Source organism: Akebia trifoliata, chromosome 9, assembly GCF_017979445.1.
Source record: "Akebia trifoliata isolate Shusen 1 chromosome 9, ASM1797944v1, whole genome shotgun sequence".
Classification (NCBI taxonomy): Eukaryota; Viridiplantae; Streptophyta; class Magnoliopsida; order Ranunculales; family Lardizabalaceae; genus Akebia; species Akebia trifoliata.
Window position 1 is genome coordinate 17,367,624 of NC_141383.1, and position 24,379 is coordinate 17,392,002.

A 24,379-nucleotide genomic window follows, 5' to 3' on the forward strand; every position below is an offset into this window, starting at 1 on the left:
CAAGATTACCCATTTTGGGGTTTGAGAAAGAGAGAGAATCATGGGTGGCTGACGTATGAACTGTTAGTTGGATGATAACAGTTAGCACAGGTGGTTATTGCACAACAATCACTGTGATGTTAGCACGAAAGGGATGCATGAGGCCATGACAGATATGAACACTTGAATTAATATAATTGTTTTTGACAAATTGATTGAACACAATGGGTTATGGAAACAACAATCAATCAATCCCATCTAAAGAACTAAGTTGAACAGCAGACCTGCATCTTCATTTGTGCATAATTGCTTTTTGGTGATGGATGTCTCAAGTCCCATATGAAAAATAGTTGAACTTCTCCTCCAATGTTAACCCAAGTTCATAAAAGTTGCTACAGATTAGCTTTGTGGCCATCCCAACATCCGAATCAATATCCAACTAGCTTGCTTGGGTTCTCCCATGGGAAGGACTGCCTAATTTAGAGAGATTCTATTGCCACACCAACTTTTGCTAAGAGCACTCCAACTCATATGAAATCACCAAAGAATTAGCACACATTTCAGGGTGCTCTTAGTAAAAGTTGGTATGGCAATAGATGCTCTATCCTATGAATCATGTCCCCTTCGATCCTAGGACTCAAAAAACTGCATGACCACCATCTGTCGACTCTCCAATCTTCAAGTTAAATGAAGACCGAGAACCAACATGAAAGCTTAAATTTACATAACCCATACGCTTTTAAAAACCTCCAAGAATTTGAAGAAAATCATATATCCAAATCGTCATCTGGGTCTTCATCAGAATCGGGCATCTCATCATCTGAATCACGAAAGTAGTGTATCTCACCCTTGCCTTGATCAGTCTCTGTACGTAATTGCTCAGTTGTTGAAACAGATGTCAAATCATTTTGGCCCACAGAGAGAGATTGTCGACCATCATAAATCTGTACTGCTTTACCATTTCCTGAAATGAGAATGTGTTAGAAAATTTTCCTGCAAAGAAAACCAATTTTTAAGCACAACATAAGTAAGAAAAATCATAGACTAGGCATTGCTAACTTTTGTGGCTTTTTACCAGTAGGAAGCAGAACTCACTCTGACATCTATTTTTTAAGTGCTATTAAGAGTTGTTCAAGGATCTCTTCCAAATTTCAATTCTATTTGCAGACATTTTACAAGATCTATCATTTGAGCCATGGTTCAAATTTCAGTTATAGGATTTTGTGCAAAAATAACTCATTTCCACATAATGTTACAAGGTGTACCTTTTAGAAAAAGACTGATTAATGTAGTGGAAAACCATAAACCATAATCAGCAACTGAAATTTTGAGTGAAGGTTTATTGTTACAAATTAAAATGCCCACATATGGATGCAGATATGAACACTATTATCACAAGAAATGGGATATGATTCTTAATTATAAAAAATAAAAATAAAAAGATGAGAGGGATATTACTCTTCATTTCCCAAAATCCAGAATGCCGATATGGATTGGGTATCCCATCTAGTAAGTTGACACCATGCTTTTATTTTCAGTTTTCTAAAGTGAGAAGTTCATTTTTAGTATTAGCATCATACAAACGGTGAAATTGGAATATTTTTTTAACTAAAATTTATTATTAAATATGAATAAGTTTTATTTAACAAACAACAGGAAAAAAAGGTTTTGAGTTTAAAAACTAACAAATATTACAGGAGGAAATGGAATATCTATATAATAAAACACAACTGCAGGGCTCATCCCAACCCATTTTCTCATCTCTTTTACTCCTTTAACCCATTTTATTATTTTTCATCTTATGACCCCTTAATCCCTCTTAAACTTTATTGTTTTTACCCTCCTCCCCTTTTTCAATAATGTCCCTCTAACTTTATTATCTTTGCTCTTTTACCCCTTCCATCCCAAAGTTTTTTTAATACCCCTTAACCCCGAAAGAATATGACCATCCTGTAGGCACAGGCAAACTCGGTATATACTATTGCAGGAAATTTGTTTTCAAGGGAATATAAATTCCTTGGGAATTCGGTGATGGGAATTTGAATTCCTTGGGAAAAAGAATTCCACTATTTGATTGCACCAAGGAAAATATATAAAAAAAAGAGTTGGTTTTTAGATTTGGGTGTGGAGTTAGTTGCGAGAGAATAACATTAGGTGGAACAATTATTTTCTGAAGGGGGGGATTGATTTGGGCGGGAATTCATTTTCTGGAAAACCATTTCCCAATCATACAGACTCCAGAGGTAAAATGTTTATGAATTATCCATTTCAAGTATTAGTATAATATTATGCGGATGTGAGTATACTGCGCACGACAAACATTCTTTAAACAGTATTTTCAATAACCCAAGTTTGGGAGGTACAGCAATACCTTGGTGCTCAAATGGAAGTACAACATTTTTCCTATCATCCAATTCTTTCTCTGATAGCTGGAGATTGAACTGCACCTGTGGCGGACAAAACCCATGCCATGGTGAAATCATGTCAAACTCAAGTTTATGAGAGAGAGATTGCACTCTAAATTGAGTCAATTTTATCAAATGTAAAGCTAATGGAACTGACCTTTGGGAGAAGGTTTTGGTTGACCATTCCATTTCCAGAAGAAACATCAATAAATTTAATGCCTGCTTGATCCACTTGATACTCTTCACACTACGTAAAAGTTCAAAAAATAAAATATTAATCACTTGACCATCCAGAATAAAAATGTATATTGGGTCACTTGCTACAAATTAGTCCAATATCAAAGATACATGAGATAAGATATACGAGAGACCTCACCATCACTTTAACTCTTCCATTTCGACGCTTGATTCGCACATAAAACTTCCCGTTTTTGGAATTCTGTTCAAGACAGAATGGGTTCTTTGAATTGGTTCTTTGTCCATCTGTGGACTGTGTCATTGGCTCTACGCTAGCAACCATAGAAGACATGTATTCGAGAACTGCAGTGTCCTTGGCTTCATGAAGGTTCGAATGTATCAACCCAAAGACACATGAAACTTGATCTGCAACCAAAACACATATTTAGAGCATGCAATGTCTTTAAGGCCTCTCATGACAATCCCCATGCATCTTTAAGTAATCTATCAATGTAAAAGATTTTGGAATTATGAAGAACTGATCTACTAATACGATGAAGGCCACAAATGTGTAGTATATCATTGTGGAGACTGTCTGGCCATTTGCAAAAATTTTGCAACAGAAACAATAGCAGAAGGTACAAAAGATCAGATGATAATTGGACGGTCAACATAACCATCAAGTCATGCATTGGCAAGAGCTGGTGATGAAGTGAGTCAGAAAGAAAGAAGGGTGAAATATTATTACATTGAAGTTGTAACCTGGCAAATGAATCAAGAGACATACCATGGCTGCGAAGGTTACTTATAAGAGCGGCGACCGAAGACAAAGAAGAGCGCCTTAACATTGCACTTACCTGGAGAAAGAATGTAAACATGCTTATTACTAGGGGGAAAAAAGATATGAACCCTGGGCAAATATGCTACTGGTATAAATGTTCAAAATACATGTAACAAAGACATAGCACCTCTTGGAAGTTGTGTCAGACAAATATTGACGACCTGACACATCCTAACATGCAAGGTAGTGTCTCCCTTTCTTATAATGACTTCTCCAAGAGGGTTGGCGTAATCCACCCTTCATACGCTAGTTTTTATTAAGTGGTTAAACACAAACATGTTTAGATCTAAATGGTGCCTAGAAATTTTTTGTTTTACTCCATTTATTTATGAGTTAAATATAGCTAAGTATCATATTATAATGAGTCGTGCTGGAGTGACCTCAGCGGGGGACACCTTGACATGGTGGTGCGCGCATGTCCGTAGATGCGTTTTACTCGTATCTCGCAGAACACACATCTACGGGCATGCACACCCCACCACGTCAAGATATCCCGTGACTGAAGTCACTCCAGCATTAATCTATTATAATACATATGTAAGAGCATGTTGGTATTTGAGGATTCCCAAAGGCACAGTGTCAGATACCTAGTACCTATATTGGACATGATACATGCGTTCATGCCCTTGTTACATAGCTCAACATATACATATTGTGTTGGACACCAGGCCGTGATAAAAGGGGTTGGAGATCAGTTTATGTTCCTATCCAATTGAATGAGCAAACTGAACCCCCTCTTTTTTATAGTTTCATGTGTTATCTTAACTAAGAGAGATGAAGATGCGCTAGTTTATCTATCTTATCTATTAGCTTAGTTAGCGCGTAGTATCAGTAGGCAACGTAAAGGAAAGCCGCAGTGACGCTAGTAGATAAAAGTAAGAAATGTCAAAAAGGGGGGGTCCAAAACTAATTTAGTTGTATACCCATCCCATACTCCTCTCTGCTGAGGTATCCAATTGATAGAGCTTCCCACCCCACCCACCCACAAAAAAAAACAGCTTACTAAGGCACTAAGCATTAAAGTGATGGGGTGATTGTTTTTCCTAAAATAGTTGCTTAGGGCAGTATATATATAGGGTGGCGTTCGGAGGCCCTAAAGAGAGCCAAACATTTTTTAAATGTATGGGTTAGAAGTTTAAGAATGGGCTGATTTTTTGTGAGGAGATCATCCTCACCAAAAATCAGCCCATTCCGAAACTAACTTCTAATCCCATCAAAACTGGTTTACAAAAATCGGACTGTCCACGATTTTTCAACTTGTAAACTAGGCTTAGAAGTTTCGGAATGAGCTGATTTTTGCTGGGGATGATCTCTACGAAGCTTCTAACCCCTATTTTGAAAAATGTTTAGCACAATATTTGGCTCTCTTTAGGGCCTCCAAACACTTCCCATATATGTGTGTGTGTGTGTGTGTGTCAGGTGACAACATTTCAATGACAATGTTTAACAGCCTTTCGGATACATTAAATCTGATGGTCAAGATATATGGTTTTGAGATTAAAAAAACTCCCTCTGTGTGTTTTTATCAGAGGTATTTTAGTCTTTTAGCCCTTTCACAGTTTTTTATGTGTAACTCTGTAACCAAAACACACTGAAACAAACAACGCCTTTTGTTCTTTAGAGGAAACTTTTCTCTCCCAAAAACAACATCTTGAACTTGTGGTTGCGAATCTCATGGATTCAAGAGAAGCATGTGGAGTTTGTGGGTTCCAAAGGACTCGTGATTTTTTCTAAAGTCGAAGGATTTAAAATTGAGATTGGAGCTCGTGGATTGACTAAGTTGTCAATTTGAGAACTCAAACTTATTATATTTGGTGGATTCCTTATTTTACCTTTGGTGAGTTTCTTAAATTATTTACTCCTTGTTCATTCATTGGAAGGATAGTAATATATTCACAATAGATTAAGTAGAGTAGCGGCATGAAATCATCTATTTTTGAATGGCCAATGCATTAGATAGGTAGTGTTCATCTTTTATTGTGTGTTCTTTTAAAGACAGTCTCTGCTTTTCAAACACACTGTTATTTAGCCTCCACCATCTTTCAAACCTACTGTTTTCAAACTTTAGTTTTCAGTGGGTAGCATTGCTTAAAACAGACGTTCTTCATGAAATCTTCTTATAATGTTGTTCACCTAATCGAAACTGAATCATCAAATTTAAGGTTGCAAAGGGGACAATTTATGATTCTAATGTCACGAACTGTAGCATTATAACTTAAATAGAACCAAAAAGCCTGGAAACAATAAAACTTTCTATATACCTTAAACCAATAATACCACATTCCATAATTTAATGTTTAAAAACATCAAAAGCCTAATTTATACAAGTTTGAGCAAACATGAGAGAAGAAAAAAATAAATAAAAGAATGAGAGAAAATGCAACTTGGATCAATATTTTTTTTCCCAATTTATGATCTATGTACTTATTATCCTCGTGGTGGTTAAAATCATTTGTTTGGAAGATTTTATCTTTGTGGTTGGCAACTATCCCTAATGTGATCATAAATCAAGGGAATTTCATCAGTTATTAGTGGTTGGTTGTGGTGTGGTGGTCAGGTTTCAAAAGGTGTTTCCGGCCTTCAAGATAGCCTGCGATTTCATCTTCATAGGCATTGGAAATCTACAATTTTATCTGGAAAGAGTTTTGGAGCCCTGTGATTTTATTTGGAGGGGTTTTAGAACCCTACGACTTTACTGGGATATATTTCTCCATATTTTTGGAGGTCTTTCACAAATCTTGACTATAAGGAATTCGTGCAAAGGAGATTTTTCACTCATAAAAATCGTTTACGAAAATTGTAGAGCAATTTTATTGATTCTTGGGCAATCAGTAGTTTCATTGAGTAGAAGACTATCTTGGGTATATCTATTGATTTCATTGGAACTCAAAAAAATTTTATTCATTTAAATGGAAGTAACTACATACAATGGTCGAAAGTCGTGGAGATATTTTTGAAGGCCAAGAGTAAGAAATCTCATCTAACCAAAACAAAATTTGATTCTCTTGATGAAAAGGCCATTGAGGTATGGGAATAGGAAAATGCTTAGATTGTTACTTGGTTGTGAAATAATATGGAGCCGCAAATCAATGTTAACTTTATCTTTTTAGATACTGCGAAGAAGATTTGGGAACAAGTGAGGCACATGTATTCAGGATCCAATAATATAACCCGAATTTATGAGATTACTCAACAATATTTCTCCTTACTTCAGGATAATAAAAATTTGGATCAGACCTTCGCTTCATTGGTGCATATGCGTGAAAAACTGAATTAATATCAACCTATGTTCAATAATATCCTTTAAATGCAGAAGCAAAGAGAGGATATTGATGTTATTCATCTTCTTTCATCTCTCCGATCATAGTACGATGCAATCAAATCTCAGATTTTAATAAGTCTTGATCTTCCTTCCTTGACAGATGTTTTCTTTAGGCTAAAGAGAGTCACTCTATCAGATAGTGACCACTTTGCTTTAACTACTCTTGGAAATCGTGGTGGTCATGGTCACAAAGGTAGTCGTGGGAGATGTGGTGGTTGTCATGAAGGTAGAGGTGGTAGTAGAAGTTCAAAGGAAGGTCATGGAACCCAAAAGTGTACCCATTGTGGTAAGGATGAGCACACTATTGACTTTTGTTAGGATCTTCATAGGAGACCAATTATCCCCCAAACATCATTATCTTCAAGTTAGGATGTTGTGTAGCCTACCATTTCATCTAATCAAAGAATAGAGAAAGAATCCATTATCCTTTCTCGAGAAGTATGACAAACTAGTCTCCAACTCATCAACTACTACTACTTTAACCCAGACAAGTAAGGTATCCACTTGTTTATTACCATTTACGAGCCCTTAGATCATTGATTTTGATGCATCAAATCATGTCAAGTAATTCTCACCTGTTATCATCTCTTTCTCCATTTTCTTGTCAAAACGTTAAATTAGTTTATAGGTTCTTTTTAAAAGTTGTTGGCTTAGGAACTTCACAACCCAATATTTGTCTTTCTTTGTCCTCAATATTTTATGTTCCTAAATTTTCATTAAGTATTATTTTTGTGAGTCAACTTACAAAGAAATTGGATTGTTAATGCATAACACAGATCAAGTCACCAGTCAAGGGTTTCGACAAAAAATTTGTAATTATTTAGGTTTTTACTTCATTAGGTCTAGATTTATCACCGAGATTATTTTATATTAGTTGTTTTTTTTTTTTTTTTAGTTTTGAGTTGTTTTAGTACTTTATTTTTATGTTTTTTTACTTATTTTCATGTTTTATTGACCCATGATCTCAATATAATATTTAGGGGCAACTTGATAACTTTAGGATGTGTTTTAATTAAATTTATTAAGGTTAAAAATTTAGGAAAGAGAAAGTTACGAAAATTAGGTATTTTAGTTTTATTAGGACTATTGGTTGATTTTCCTTATTTATTGAAAAAAGAGGAATGGAATAAACAAATTTACAAAAGTCTCTAATTTCTTTTGAATTTTGGATATCGAAAATTCGAGTGCTTGAAGCTGAAGCAGTTACTTTCGAAGTAACAGAAAGAAAAGCAACAATTGGAGTGGAAGAGTGAAAGTCAAAAAGAGGATTCCTCACTTCTTTCTCATTCAAAATCATGCATGAGACTTTCATCTCGCACGCCTCCTAAGTGATAAAAGAACTCATCTTCTTTCTTTTTTGATTACCTGATTTTTTTTCGTGTTTCAGAATACGATTAACCAACATGTTAACTAATCGATTACGATAAATTGAATCAGATTTTGCAATTTTTTCTTCTGTAGTACCCTGATGCGACATGAGCGTTAAAGAGGTTCAAGAATTCATTTTCTTTTTATAAGGGCTAAAAATCACTTATTTTGGCTTCTTGACCCCTAAGTTATTGTAGAATAATTATATTCTAATTATAGCAGGTAAGCCTGAAAGGTACGGGATAAGACAACCAAAAAAATAAAAAATAAAAGAATCAAAAGTTCGAGTATTCCAAATCGTACAGAAAAATGAGAGGAAGAGAGGCATATATATATATATATATATATATATATATATATCGAGTCTATTTCCTACTTCAAATAAAGACTTCACACTTAATTGTGAAGTGTGTCAGTTTAGCAAACATCATCGAGTGTCCTTTCCACTTGGTGTAAGTTGTAAAGAATCCAATCCTTTTAGTTTGGTGCATTCTAATATATGAGGTCGTCCTTCCCACACTACTTATTTAGGTTTTAATTATTTTCTTATTTTTGTGGATGACTATTCCAGGATGACTTGATTATTTTTAATGAAGGACCATTCTAAGTTGTTTAATATATTTCAAAGTTTTCAGGTGAAAATTTGAACCCAATTTGGTACTTCTTTATGCATTTTATGTTATGATAATGCAAAATAATTTTTTATTGGTCGTCATACTATTTATTTGCAGTTTCACAGTATAATCCATCAATCATTTTGTATTCATACCCCTCCACAAAAAGGGGTAGTTGAACGTAAAAACCATCACCTTCTTGAGGTTGTTTGTGCCTTAATGTTTCAGATGAAGATTCCCAAATATTATTGGAGTGAGGTTGTGCTTATTACTTATCATCTCATCAACCGTATAACTATTGTTGTCATTGATGGTACTTCTCCACATCAAATCTCATTTCTTGATCATCATATTTTTCATCTTCCTCTTCGTGTTTATGGGTGTATCTGTTTTATTTATCACTTGGATCCTAATTGTGACAAGTTAGATCCCAAGAATTTGAAATGTGTACATCTTGGTTACTCTCATACCCAAAAGGGTTATCTATGTTATAGTCTCACTTTTTTCAAATACTTTGTTTATACTAATATTACATTTTTCAAGTGTACACTATTCTTCTCTTTGTTGATGCTACATTCGAAAGTATTTCTTTAGTATTCTTGTTTCTGAGGGTCTTGCTCCAAAATTTTTTTAAAAAAATAGATAAATTAATCCAATCTCAAAATGAGCTTAAACAAAATTTGTTCATTTTAATATTATCTATTGAAAAAGATATATTAGCAAAACTTGAATATAAAAGCTTACTTAGTAATTTTGCATCTCAAAAAATAAGAAAAATAAATTTTAAATATTGTTTATTATTTAAATAATTAATCATTATTAATATTAATATAATAAAAATTAAAAAAAAGCCTCATTTTAAGATTTTGTATTAGGCCTCAACACCCATCTCATGTCTAGTTTTAGCCGAGTCACACATCAAAACTAGTATTCAGGGACAACCCCAAGTTAGCCTTTGCCAATGTTATTTCAATTTTTATTAAAAATCTCTAATAATAAGTTCTTAGAGAAATAGTACCGAGTCAATGGCAACCGAGAAGTGAACTTTGGACCCACCCACCATTCCTGCAACACCAAACAAACATAAAGAGTCTTAAAATTAACAAAACGAACCCAAAATCCAAACCATCGCCAACACAATATAAGAACAATAATCACACCCAAAAAATTGCACCTTTTCCAATCTCAATAATTGAAGAGAACAATTTCTCTAGATCCCTCACATCCTTACAAAGAATCTCAGTAGCTTTCGGCGAGAACTCAGTTACCCTATATTTCCAACCAAGAGGATCCGAATAACAATCCAAAATCCCAATCCTGCACTTTGAGTTCAAATTCACATATGAAACAATTCAACAATAATGTTCAAAAACCCATTAAATAACTGTAAAATCTGAATTATTCTCACCATTTATACGATGCGGCAACATCGATTTTACTTTTTAGAAAATCGAAATAGTACGACGGACTCTTACTGAAAGCGACGAGAACTAGGGCACTACAGAGATTAACCAGAATACAAATTAGGTCTAACAAATTCGAATGAAAGTTTGATTTTTTGGGGTTAGAATTGAACTAACCGAGCTTGAGATTTTCCCGAAACGATGTTGGACGAGAGAGACGAGAGTACGTGAGTAAAAGTATCGAATCCGAAAGCACTGTGTATGAAATCCTTAATGGTCAAAGCTGGTGCGTGTTCTCCATCCAGAGCTCCATCTCGTAAAGCTCTGCAAATCCATTCCGCCATTTTTTAAGTATCGAAGAGCTTAAACCCCCTCCACACAAAAACCCTAGTTTGGGCGCTAACATGAGGGAGTTACTGGGACTAAGAACCCGGTTTTTAGGATCGGATCGGTGTTGAACTGACTCGGAAGATTTTATCCGACTTGAACGAGCCAAATCCTTCAGAACTCGTTCAAACCGATTCCAAAATCAATCGAAGGATACAACTAGAGAGCTACCATTGGCACATCAACTGGCTGCAATTCTTTGGGTGATTTTTCCCAAAACGTGCACAATTTATGTCTAAACTTCATTTTTGGTACATTGTTCAGTTTAAATCCAAAAACATTCATTTCTGGTGAATTCGTCACTTGTATAATCAATGATTTCTTGGTATATCTATGAATTTGCAGATATTAAAAATGACAAACTCACAAATTTATAGCTTATAAAAATGGATGAGTGCATGTTTTGAGAATTAAAATGAACATTACACGAAACTTGGAATTCACCCCATCTTTGGTGATTTATATTAAGTAAATATGGTGTGACAATAACAATTCTCTACATTTAAGATACTCATTAAGTGTCCCGTTCATATAAAATAGTTGGAGTTTAAAACACTCTGGACTCTTAATCAAGTCATGTTTATCATCTAACAGAAATCTTCTTGGATCCGAAAAAATTCTAAAAGGGCCAAACCCACAAAATTTCGGTTGAACTCTGATTACACATGGCGTCACTAAGGAGGTATCCCAGAAATAAGTGAAAGAATAGGGATGTGAAATAAATATAAAATGCCACTCGTTGTTTTGGGAATAGGGTTCAACCAAAATTTTAAAGCAAGCTACCCGTCGAACTCTTTAAAATAAAAGAATTGACTCAAGAGTTTAAGGTTGTGTTTGGTATTACTTTTGTAATTTTTCAATTACTTTTATAAAAACAACTAATTGATAATGACTTTTGTAATAGTGCTTTTCAATAACATAAATTCATTTGGTAGTAGTAACTATAAAAGCACTTAATTGATTAAGTTCGTTTTTCGATAGGAAGATGTGAAGATGGGTATTGAACATTTGATGACATTTCAAAATCATTTTACAGAATAACAATAAAGAGTTGGATAGGCTAGTGACATGACATGGATGCATCTCAATAGAAAAATATTTTTCTTACTAATTTAGTAAGATTTTAAGTCTTATTAACGGTCCTCAAGCTCAAATGGATTAGCACATTGGCAATCCAACATCATCGTCCTTTAGATTTCATGGAAAAACTCATCCAAAAATCAAAAGAACAATTTTTTTTGGCTTGATCCAAGGTTTTGAAAATGGATGGCTATAGAACGTCCATAAAACTCTCGAATTTAAAATTTAAAATTTAAAATAAAAATAAAACGATGAAAAATAACAAGTTTTTTGTATTTTTGTTTTCGAAAATTCATATAATTGTCCACTCTACAACCTAGTCGCATTTGATCATGTTTGGATGCTACTAAGTTAGTAAGGTTAGTCAAACTCATCTCATTAAGTATGTGAACGTCTCTTATAAATTGAGTATTTTTATTTTTTAACTCCATGGGTTTCGATCACACCTTTTACGTGGTGCTGGAATGGGAAAAATTACTTCCCACAGAAGTTAAAAAGTAGAAGTCACTCAATTGTGACTTCTACTTTAAGGGTTTATTTTTGATAATCTACTTTTTTTTTTAAATTAATTTTTTAATATTTTAATCAATCATGATTTTACAATATTTTTTACTCTTTCAACTTAAAAATCTACTTTCAAAAGAAAATTACCAAACATGACCTTAAAAATGAGAAATGATCACATGGCCAATTATGGTATCTTATAATAATGGTGGATCCCACTCCTTAATCATTCACATAAATAGGGTTTGAGATTAAATCTTCTTACGAAGCTCGAGAATTCCTTTTGATTTAATTGTTTTTCATTTTTCTTATCTTTTTCAAGAATGTCTTTTCAACTTTATCTTTGTCTTTTTTACCTCTCTTTCTAAGAATATTCCTCCAAGTTTATTATCTATCTTCATTACCCTTTTTCAGTGATATCCTATTATTTTTCATTTTTTTTACCCACTTAACCACAAAGAGAATGCTCATGTCATAGGTACATGCAAACTTTAGTACTTATATATATTTGGTAGGGGTATCGATGGTTCAATTCGCAATGTAAGTACTTAAAACCATAACCATTATTTTATTATTATTGTCGGTTCTAGTTTCAATTCTAAAATAAGTGGAACTAAAATCATAACTATCAAGAAGCACGATTCTCCGTCAGTTTTCAATTCTCAAGAATCGAATAGAAAACAAATATTTCAAATCATAATTATATTTTTTTCTTTTCAAGAAATTAATATATTTTCTACAAAGTATCAATGCAATTTTATTTTTATTTTTTGCTAAATAAATATCGATGCAATTTTTATTTTGTTCCACTAAATATATGAGTTAATGATTTTTTTTCAAAAATTATATTTCATCTTCTTTACAAGTAATAAACTTTTACAAGAGATGGCCCATTTTTTGTTTCAATGCGTAATTTGGTTCCTATCGATTTTGTTTCATATTTGATCCAACTCTAATCAGTTCCAATAAAAAGGCAATCGAGCTCGGAGTTTTCAATTTTGATTCCAGTTTAATGGGTACCTATTGACACGACACCCCTAATATGGGGGGGGGGGGGGGGGGGGGGGGGAAGGAGCCTTTTTCTTCAAATTTTAACTAAAAAAGTAAGTAGTTTGCCCCCAACTAAGTAAATCCTGGCTTTGCCCCTGGTGAGCAAGTTGGTTTTAATCCAAGTATCAGTGCTAGGAAAATCAATTTTGGTTTTTACCATCTAATCGAGTCCACAAACCCATTAAAGATGAAATATATTATAAACCTCAAGAGAAGAGCAAACATGCAATCCTTTCTTCAAAGAAGAAGTAAAGCCTTTTTCCATCAATAACGCTTGGATTTCATGCTTTTAGAAAAGATAATGTTTACAATCTTATCTTCAAGACCATACATCATTGGCAACCGATCAAGCAATAACCATTTAAAGGAATGGAAAGCTACAAACAAGCCTCTCAAGACCAGTTCAAGTATTAAGGCTATAAACAAATATTTGGTCGATGACATCTGGTTTCATTTTTTCTATTCAAACAGTAAATAGAAATTATTAGACCTTTTACAGTCGAAAATTGACTATTTTACCATCATTTTGTGTTAAAACAAATCTAAATATATTTCTAATGTCTAAGGTCTATATATATAAAAGGTTTATGATTGTTTACGAAGCTTTATAAGGTTTCAATAAATAGGTCAATTGCAATTGAACTGAAACTTGTCTCATGAATCAGTTTGATGCTTTTACATGAAATATGATTAACAGCTATAAGATACATTCAATTTTGTTATGTTATCCAAGTTTTGATCTTCAACTCTATTTGTTGACAAATTTTACTCGTTTGGCATAAAATTAAGGGAAAATTACTTAAAGAACCTTACTGAAGGGATTTTTTTTCTTAATAATCCATTTAACTTTTCTTTCTCTAAACAATCCTTGGACGAGTTTTCAAAAAGGATTTAAAAGGAAGAAGTCATTTTTAAGGATTTTTTTTTCTTAATTTATTGATGATGAAAATGGATTAAGAACGTTTCTTTTTGTAATCTCAAGTTTTTAATCGATCTTTTCATATATTTTAATCAAAAAAAACTCAAAAATTGAAAATGGGTGAAATTTTATTTTAGAAGTGGTGATCCATTGTAAATAAAAAGTGTCAAGTTTAAAGTGTGTCAAGTTCTCGATAATAATAAAAATAGGTGATCAATAAATAAAAAGATGATGAGTTTGCCAGTAACAAAGGACCATTAAGAAAGAAAAAATCAAAACTTGGGGACTATTTAGAAAGAAACCTCTTCACAAGGGTCCTTTAAGTAATTTTCCCTAGAAATTAATAAATATGACTTTCCTTCTAACCCACCAAGGAAATTATTACCATGAAAAAATGAGTTTTCACTTTGATGCAATTTTCCATACGCAATCAAATTTTAACGAACTAAATGCTAAAAGATTAATTTTCAAGCAAACATTTGCGATACATGGAATGCGAGGCCTCCTTTGGAGCCCAATGCACATCAACTTCAATGGTTAATAGCCATTAGCATACAAATACAGACCTCACAAACAACAGTAGCACATAGCACACAAAGCTGAACGACAGAATGTTTAAACATTTAAACATGCATAGACAAGAAATCGAGTTAGGAAGAACCTCCAAAAGTGGGCAGGAGGGATGAAGAAAGTACAGATAACCCCTCTAAAATTTCTTTGTTGCTAAAACTAGTTATCCTCACATGTAGAACATTAACATCCACAGACAGTAAAGTAAGTTTCTCATGAATTAATTTATACTAACAAGAGATAAATCACCATCTCTTTAATGATTAAGCAACATTACTATTGGATTTCCTGAAATGGTCCAAACAAAACACACAAAAGAGTTCTTTTCTCCGCTTCCTTGACCAGAAAGACCCTCAATCCAAAAGTCTCAAAATCAAAATTTTAAAAAGTAATCACGGAAACGAAAAATTGATAGTCATAACACAACTAAATTTGAAAGTAAAGCTACTAACAATAGACAGAACTCGAGAGCACGTCATGGTGGTAGATGGGAGAGGAGGTTTACGCATCCGTAACTGGGAACTCAAACACAACATCCTTCCCAGAAAGCTTCCTGTAAACACCGGCAAAGGTCTCTAGCTTGTATTCAGTGTTGTTTCGCTCCTTAGGATCCAGGAATACCTGCACAATAAGCAAGAAACATCAGCACACTAGGACGAACAATGGGAAACTACCCTATCAAAGTCTAGAAAAACAAGTTTCTTCTCAATTGCAATGATATCAAGTTACCTTGATAATTTTGGACCCATCAATTCGATATCTGATGCGCTTCCCAACAATCTCAGCTGGATATACAACATCCTCCAACATGCAATCATGCACAGCAGTGAGTGTGCGGCTGCGAGGTCGTTGAGCGGCAGAACCTTTCTTTGGTGGCCTCACTATCCTTCGGGTGGCAATCAGGATTACGTCCTACCAAACATAGTGACAAAATAAGGGTCCAAAAATAATTCGGCAAGAGAGCTTCGGAAAATCAGTAAAAGTTGATAAAGTAAGGAGAACACTGGATAAATTAAAAAATAAAATAATTTTTAAGAATAAAAATGTAAAAAAATATATATACTTTATATATTAAATAGTATAAAAAAATTAAAAAAATGCTAAAAATAAAAATAATATACGATCTTTTCAAAAGATCGTAGATTAAATAAAAATTCATCATGCTTTTTAAAAAATCGATCTTTTCAAAAGATCGTAGATTAAATAAAAATTCATCATGCTTTTTTAAAAATCATTGGTTTAACAACAACTAATAAAATTGTGATTTAATCACGATTTTTGGAAAAAAATCGCAAAATTTATCCATCAAGTTTATGGAGGTAGAGGGAAGTGTCCCTAATAACTCAAGACTCCAATTATCCATAGTTTTTAGCAGTAAGATTCAAAGACACACTTGATTAAAACCTGAGTGAGAGTCTACGGCGAATCTACCCAAAAGGTGGAGTAAGCGCAGCTGTAGTATATAACATGAACCCCACCAGATGCATAATGAAAATGGATGGGAAAAGGAACACAAGTAAAAGCATAAATCAGATGAAAAAAGGGAATAAAGATTAAAAAAACAAACGAGAAAAGATAAAAATATGGCTTCTCTAGATGTTGAAGATGCAGGACTTGAGGAAACAAAATCCAAATGCTAGCATCATGCCCTCGAAATCCATGCAGTGAATAGAAGTGAACTTCGTACATTCCAAGAAATTATAATACTCAACCGTCGGTGTTCAGCTAAATTATCCAACCCAAATTTCTTCAAGCAACAACTAATGGTTTTTCCTTCTTTAACTACACATTGACTTCGAGGATTAACTATATTATCCATTTTTTCTACATACATATAAGGTAATTGGTCACCTCAACCTCCCCCTTTCTAATAAAGTCATCTTACTTATCGAAATATATATACATGTATATATGTATCACAGGTAAAACAAACTATAAAAATATTAGATCATTGCATTTAGCTCAAACATCACATTGATACCCAAATCTCAAGAACATGGGAAACTGTCACTTCTACTAGAGAGGGTTGATCAATGTGTCCATCCCACATAAAATCAGAAGTGCTCTACCACCTCTTCATTCCTATAAACAGTAGTACCTTGTCCTTATCAAAGTTTGACTTTTACTTTTGGGAAACAATGACTCAAGCCATGAAATATATGAGAAAGATAAAATGCTAAGCTCACCTTCCCGCTGAACTTCTTCTCCAGCTCCCTCACAAGCCTCACATGAACTTTGCGGAAAGCTTTCCTAAGTCTGTATGGAACATGGATGACAACAGCCTTCCGGTTTCCAGAAACATCAATTTGACTATAGTGACACACAAATAAGAAGGTTATTTCCATGATGAGCACAGAGAAATTAAACTTGCGCGTAGTAGAATGTCCTTACACTGCAGAGTTTATGTAAAGATCCTTCAGTTCACTTTTGAGCTCCTGATTGGTATTCTCCAAATCGAAAAAAGACTGCAAAATAGAAGATTCAGATTGAGTTGACAAAAACAAATTATTGGAATAGATTAAGGACCAACGAAAGAAGAAATAACAACCTGGGCAACGGTCTCCTCAAACTCAGATGGGTCAACACCCTTGTCTTTCTGGATTTTCCTCAACGCCGTGTACATCTTGACAGATCTGCTTTCAATAAAGCAACATTAAAACACTAGAGATACCCACCACAGAAAAATTTAAAGTCAAATAAGCTTCACTTTCTGAAGAATTGGTGGTGTCAAACACCCCAGCAATTCGAACAAATCTTAGGAGACAGCAAAAAAACAAAAAAAAAATGCAACATTTAACATGCTTTCAGCCCCTCAACCTCATGGACCAACATAACAAGAATCAGCTTGACTCATGATTTCTAGCCACTGGGTTTGAGGATTTATCAACATGAGATTGAAACCCAATGTTTTCCTACACACAGTCCTCGCCATTGTCACAAGATTCAGAGAGATTTTCTAAAAATTCAGAAAATTTCTCTGAATGAGGGACACGACTATAAAATCAGCAATTTTCCAATTAAATGCCCCCCCCTCTTCAACCTCTGATTCTATTGTCTTAAACCATCAAATCTCAAGTACAGCAAAGGGAATATTTTAGGGAGGTTGAAGTTGATGGGTTTTTGGAAAGAAAGCCAAAAACATCAGTTGCATAATCTCCAGAATTTTTTTTCCCAAAACTTTCCCAAATTTATCCAAATTAAACCAAACTGACCACCCTGCAAATAACTATCAAATCCAAACTTGGTTACAATGGTCCTGGCCCATGATGAAACAAGTTTAAATCCATCAGTTAAAAATCAACAATCAAACCGGTTTTGAACATGGAGTCACCATGGAATGGGCCAAATATGATCTTGCCATAAATCAGATAACAGGATCACATTCTTTCTAGTTATACATTAAAAAAAAAATTTGTAGTATTCAACATCAATTTACATATAATTAATGTATTAATTAAGATCCACCAATAAATAATGGAAAGTGAGATTTATCTAGCAAGTCAGTGAAACAAACACAAGCAAAAAAAATAAAAATAAAAAAATTACTAAAAGCAACAGAAGTACTTGCATTGGAAATTAGAAAAATCCTTTTAAAAGTAGTTTTATTCTTAAAAAAGCAATTGGGAGTTTAAGCAAGAAATAATCTGATCATATTAGATCTCTTCCAATTATATCTTTTTTTTAATATATATAACTAAACCTTACAAACCCATCGACTGTGAAAAAGAATTATAAACATATAAACATATTCGAAAGGTTGTTCCATGTTGCAAAACCTAAGAACATCAATGAGAAAGAAGAGGGGAGACAATTAAAGTTAGATAAATTATCTTAAACTTAAAAAATACTAACTTCTATCAATTTAAAATCAGAAAACCTAACCCAAAACCACTAGAAAAAACAAACCCTTACTTCCAAACCAAAAGACGCTACGAAGCAAAACCCTAACTAAAACTACCAAGCATTCGTTCTATCAATCTGAGAACATTAACCATAAAAAAACCTTAACTCCAATCCAAACCAAAACCTCGCTAAGAACTTCCAGTTCGAGATTCAAGAAAGAAACCCTAAAGATGAAGACATAATGCGAATAATCCAAAAAGAACAACATACCTGACTTCTAAGCAGAGATCGATAGATCTGCACCAAGGAGAAAACAAACCCTAGCTTCTGCTTTGTGATGAGAGAGGCCCTTGTTTGGAGGAGAAACTAGGGTTTTAAAATGGGACGGAATAGCTGGGAAGCTTTACCCTAATAACTGACGGTTGAGATTAAGTTGAGAGGTTTGGATATGACGAATCTGATCCGTCAAAAATACTGGGAGCATATGGTTCTATGGCCCGCTAACCCGGTTCGGCCCAGCCCAATAAAATAAATCTTCTATTTAAACATTCTTCCAAGTTCAACCACATATCAAAATGATCTAAAACCAAACACCTAAATGATTTAAAACCAAAACACCTACAATATTAGATATTTTATTTACAAATAAATAAATAATAATCATATCAAGTACTAAAAATTTGATCTAAAGAATTAAAATAATAATAAAAAGAAAATTCAATCCACATAAACACAAATTGATCAAATCGGACAAGAAAATTAATGAAGAAAATCAGGTCCACATGAAAATAACCACTTGCATTCATATTTAAAAAAAAAAAAAAAAAAAAAAAAAGCAATCTTTGAAGATAAAATATGAGAAAAAAAAAAAAAACACATATCCAAAATATATTGATCATTGAAATTAACATGTACTTTTTAGAAGTTGTTTGCCAAAAATTATCTTAAAAATAAATGCATCAATCAGATGCTTCAACAACGAAGTAGATCAACAATTCACAATGCATTCAGTGACAACTAAAGCACAATTAATGAATATTAGAAATCCTTATGAATTATTTTTAAAAAAATCACATATATGCAAGTCAAATTAGTAGTTAGTAGTTACCCGATTTATTTTCCTTTAATTCTTCCAATTTTTCCTCAATCTCAATTGTAATTGGTGTAACGCAATCAATCTTGTCCACAAATTAAAGACTCAACAATGTTAGGATTCAATGAGCTTCAAAATCAATCAAAACCCCGACCCCCGGTGTAGACACTTCAATTTGAACGGGCCCTTACTCGAAAAGGCCCAAAAACAATGTTTTTCCTGATGAATTTGGCCAACGGGCCCCGAAGGCCCAAAGTATTAAAATCTAATATTTTCGCCGAAATTCAAGCCACTAACACCTCTCAATGGGTTAGTAGGTTCACCAAAGGGATCCGGAAAGTTGGCATCTACCCCACCCCCTTTCAAAATACCGACTTTCCAAACGAAATAGGCCAACGGGTCTCAAGGGCCCAAAAGGTTAAAATGTGACAATTCACTTGAACCAAGGCCCCTAAGACCTCCCAATGGTCTAGGGAACCTACGAAAAGGGTTGTGACTCGTCCTATACGTGTTCAACATCACCGCTCTACCTTTATATCCAAGAAAAATTGAACGATTGATAAATTCTCCAACAGGTCTAAAAGGCTCAAATCGCCAAATACATGACATTTTTGATCGGATCAATAATCTCAAGAAAAATACAAAAAAATTAAAAAAATGTGAGACTTGGAAAACCTACCCTTCATCTATCCTCCACTTTGAAATTCGCAAATGCCATAAACTTACCTAAGGCCTCAACCACTTCCTAAACCCATTACCCTTAACCCAAAAATAACCTCATACCTTCTAAACCCTAAAACATATCCACCCTCAAAATCCAACCCAAAACAAGCCTTACCCAACCTAAAATAATCTACAAACCAAAGCCCAACACCAAAAGCCCACAAATATCATTATATCCATATCCAATTACCCAACCCACAACCCTAATCCATCAACTACTACCCACATCAACCAATCACAATCCTCACACCAAAAGATGACACATGTCATCTCCACCTTTCACCTCCCTCATCTAATCACCTACCTCTATCACCATTCTCTAAAAATCAATCAAACACATCACCTTCCTATCAAAATCAACTCAACCCATACCCTACCAAAATCAACTCAACCCATACCCTACCCTAACCTAACCTATCCCCATCCTCTAACATAATCAACCACCCACACCTCTACCCATGCCCTAATCCATCACCATTATCTAACATCAACCACCCACATCACCACCCATATCTCTACCCATCATCTTCCTTAAAACACTCCAATAAAATCAACTCAACCCATACTTCATTCATCATCAATCAACTAATCCATTTCTCTCTCTCTAATCAAACAACCCCCATCAATCAATCAACCAATCTCATTCATCACCCTCTCATCATGATTACCACATGACATCATCTCCTTTATTCTCCCAAAAATCAACCAACCAATCTTTTACACTACCCATCCCTCCACCTTACCCTTTTCATCAACCTAACACTCCTTCCCTAAACAACTCTTTTACACCCCCACTCCTCCCATCAACCATCACTCATCTCATCCCACCCAATACTCTACCCAAATGGATTTGGGTAAGATCCAAACCATTTGGGTTGAAATACAATCCATTTCCATTCTTTACAAAACTACCCCTAAATTCACTCCAAATTTCATACTCTCATCTTCTAAAAATCATGTCATTCTCTATTCTCTCAACTCTTCACCCCATCATACCCCCAAACCCCCTCCAAACATCTATAAATACCTCCCCTCTCATCCCCAAAAATGATTACCAAGTCTCCCTAGAAAAAAAAAGCATACCCTCTCTACTCTTTCTTACTAATCTCTCATAACATATTCTAAAAAAAGAAAAGTTTCATTCTCAACTCACCAAGGACTCAAGAGAAGTTAAAGGAAGAAGAAGAAAAGAAGAACTTGAAAGCTACAAGGTGGGTCCTAGACTTCCCCTTCTCCTATCTCTCTAACCTTCTACTCTTTCCTCTTCTAACACCCCTTTTCTTCTATTTTATTTTATCCCTTTTAATGATTGGACCCCAAGGCTAAGGTTCATAAGGGTCATTCCCATTAATGGAATGACCCTATGGTCAAGCCGAAAATGAATTCCTATCAAGAGTACAAGCACTTCCACGTGGCACTTTATTTTCTAATATTTTGTCAAAATCAAAGTAACCGAGTTGTGTAGAGGTTACCGCCATTTGGTGGGGAGAAAATGGTGCCTAACACCTTCCCTTTTCTCCAATCGAACCTCTTGCCCGAACCTCTAGGTTGGATTAGTTCCCTATCCGTTGCGAGTCATTAACGCTAAAAAATGACGATTTTCCAAAAAATGTGCACCGGGTGACCATTCACACCCATTCACAATTTGAATGGTGGCGACTCCAAATCGTAGTATGTGTGGTCGTCATAATGACAAAAGCCACGTATCTACACCCGGTATTAAAAGTTGACTTCGAAACAACAATAGACATATGTATCGCAAGTATATCACGAGCCATTTGCAAAGCACACAAAATTTAGAGAAATTCAACCTCCATCAATTCAAAATGTCAAAGTTAAATATCATTTACAACATCTGCCTCTAAATATCGATCAATCTCAAACTTAGTACAACTTTTTCTTCTTTCAAGAATTTACGATATTGTTGCTTAAAATCTACAAGACGCACCATAGCACAATCCATCTTAGAAACATAAGTACCATTATTTTTTTCAAATGTAGTATCCTCGGTCTCAAGTAAATCTGAAGTTGATAAACAAGAACGGTGTTGTTCAAAAAGATGATCCATGACATCTTTGAATTTTCCAATCATTTCATTGACTTCTTTAGTTATATATATCTTTGAATGGCAAAACGTAACATACATCGACTTATAACATGCAAAACAACTGCAATTAACAACAAAATGATGACACGATCAATTTTACCTGAATATTTGTCAAACTTGACCTTCATCTTTATTCTCATGTCACTAAACAAAAATCTTCACTATTAGACCATTCCATCAAAAGTCCTTCAATTGCAAAAAGATCATGAAAGTATGTGTTGGCAATGACATACTTTGAACCTGACAAATGTATAGTAATCTAGTAAAAAAATTCTAAAAACTTGCATAATACTCATACCATGTCCCAATCTGTATTTGTAAGGATCAACTCACCAAGCCACTTTAAAAAATTGTACATCTTTATTTTCCAATTGCTCAAATGCCTTTTAGAATTCTAAAACGGAATCTAACCTAAAAAAAAATTGAATTTCATCTTGTGCTTACATCTAAGCAAATCATCTTCTTACTCACAATTTCATTTTCTTTCAACAATGTTTAAATTCTTGAAGACATGATGACGAACTTTTAACATATCTGATAGCTGAATAAATTCGAAATATCGCATCTTTGATCTCTTCAATTCCATCTATTACCATCAGATTAATGATATTTTCCACAACACCTCACATGAAAGTTCTCACCATTTAACAATAATCTATTCTTTTTATTCAACTTCATTTTCAAGTTTCGAACTACAACATCATTTGAACTAACATTGTCTACGGTGAAGGTGTGAATTTTATGAAGTACCCAAGATAATAAATATAACTCGATTGCATTAGCAATATGTTCACCACAATGTGGTGATTGAACCACCCGAAAATTTATAATTTTTTAATGTACCTTCAAATCCATATCAATATAATGTACAGTAAGACACATATATCCTAGATTCTTAATTTCAAACACCTCCTTCAATTTCAACTTTTTACTTCTATAAAGCTCCAAACTATCTTTTCTTATTGTGATTCGGGACACCATTTTTTATTGTAATAGTTGACGAAAACTTTTGAAAACTTCACATTCAACAAAGTTGAAGGGCAACTCATCAATTATGATCTTATGAGCAAGCCCTCTTCTACATGCTTCTTGATCAAAGTTACAATATTAGTTTCACCACATCACATTTTTCTAAATGTCGTCAATATATTTTGGTGCCATTCTTACTATTGCTTACCACATTACTAACAACTTGTTTTCACAACATTTGACCTATTAATCTTCTATTTCTTTTCAAAATGGTCTCACATAGTAGACACGTCTTATACAATTTCTTTCTTTTTATTGTTATCTTGGACACATTAATACCAATGTTATCATTATTGTTGTTCTTTTCGACTATTTCATGCATATTCTTTCAAGCTTATACTTGTTAATATATGAATAGCAAAACAAGCAAAGTTATACATTTCACTGAGAATCATTTCGCATGTTACTAGAAAATATAAAAAAACTAAGCAATTTAATGTTAAAACTCTAAATTTATTTCCAACAAATCTAATGTAGTTGTGAGTGGCCCAACACAAAATGTTGTTCATATATTAACACACCAAACTATATGCAGACAACCAATTCATTTCATAAGAATTTGTATGCTATAAGTAAGAGTTGATGTGCCTATATGGTAAATTCAATGATACCATGGATCTAAGTTCAATTTTTATTACACTTAATTTTTAATCTTTTTAAAACACATGCTTAGTAATTTTATGTAAAAAGATACTCAAATATCTCCTAGACAAATTTGTGTTCTGTAACGAAGAACAAACCAGCAACCATTGAAAATCTCTCATGCTATAAACAAATAAAAATGTTATAATGGCTATAATACACCTAACCTATTTAGCTCACAATCCCTAGCTTGATTATTCAACAAATCTCTTTCAAATATCTCGAAATCTAAACATATTAGGGTTTGGATTTTACAGAAATACAAAAAAAAAAGTAGAGAAAAAGTGTAGAGTGAGAGAAACTCACTAGTTGAAAAGTTGAAA

The 24,379-nt window shown here is 33.8% G+C and overlaps 2 protein-coding genes across 2 annotated transcripts; both read right to left on the reverse strand.

Moving 5' to 3' along the window:
- Nucleotides 1–151: 151 nt before the first annotated feature.
- Nucleotides 152–10,508, reverse strand: LOC147394451 (elongator complex protein). The gene is made up of 9 exons (XM_086453220.1): nucleotides 10,287–10,508; nucleotides 10,115–10,204; nucleotides 9,881–10,023; nucleotides 9,725–9,771; nucleotides 3,349–3,418; nucleotides 2,761–2,987; nucleotides 2,542–2,631; nucleotides 2,351–2,426; nucleotides 152–943 (listed from the first exon to the last, which is right to left on the reverse strand). The coding sequence occupies exons 1-9, from the start codon at nucleotides 10,451–10,453 to the stop codon at nucleotides 747–749; spliced, it is 1,107 nt and encodes a 368-aa protein (XP_086309346.1). The 5' UTR covers nucleotides 10,454–10,508; the 3' UTR covers nucleotides 152–746.
- A 4,366-nt stretch (nucleotides 10,509–14,874) lies between these two features.
- Nucleotides 14,875–18,888, reverse strand: LOC147394452 (small ribosomal subunit protein eS7). Its single transcript, XM_086454202.1, has 6 exons — nucleotides 18,733–18,888; nucleotides 17,168–17,252; nucleotides 17,011–17,084; nucleotides 16,806–16,929; nucleotides 15,349–15,531; nucleotides 14,875–15,240 (listed from the first exon to the last, which is right to left on the reverse strand). Exons 2-6 carry the CDS (start codon nucleotides 17,240–17,242, stop codon nucleotides 15,121–15,123), a joined length of 576 nt encoding a protein of 191 aa, XP_086310328.1. The 5' UTR covers nucleotides 17,243–17,252; nucleotides 18,733–18,888; the 3' UTR covers nucleotides 14,875–15,120.
- Between the last annotated feature and the right edge of the window lie 5,491 nt (nucleotides 18,889–24,379).

Bases quoted from the DNA above. Each gene is read 5' to 3' on its own strand.
- LOC147394451 (XM_086453220.1), bottom strand. From the start codon at position 10,453: ATGGCGGAATGGATTTGCAGAGCTTTACGAGATGGAGCTCTGGATGGA. The intron at 9,772-9,880 runs GTGCAATTTTTT...TTGGTGTTGCAG, and splicing joins AATTATTGAGATTGGAAAAG to GAATGGTGGGTGGGTCCAAA. The intron at 2,988-3,348 runs GTATGTCTCTTG...TTTTGGTTGCAG, and splicing joins AAGTAACCTTCGCAGCCATG to ATCAAGTTTCATGTGTCTTT.
- LOC147394452 (XM_086454202.1), bottom strand. From the start codon at position 17,242: ATGTACACGGCGTTGAGGAAAATCCAGAAAGACAAGGGTGTTGACCCA. The intron at 17,085-17,167 runs GTTGTTATTTCT...TCTATTTTGCAG, and splicing joins TTGAGGAGACCGTTGCCCAG to TCTTTTTTCGATTTGGAGAA. The intron at 15,241-15,348 runs GTAACTTGATAT...CTTATTGTGCAG, and splicing joins ATGGGTCCAAAATTATCAAG to GTATTCCTGGATCCTAAGGA.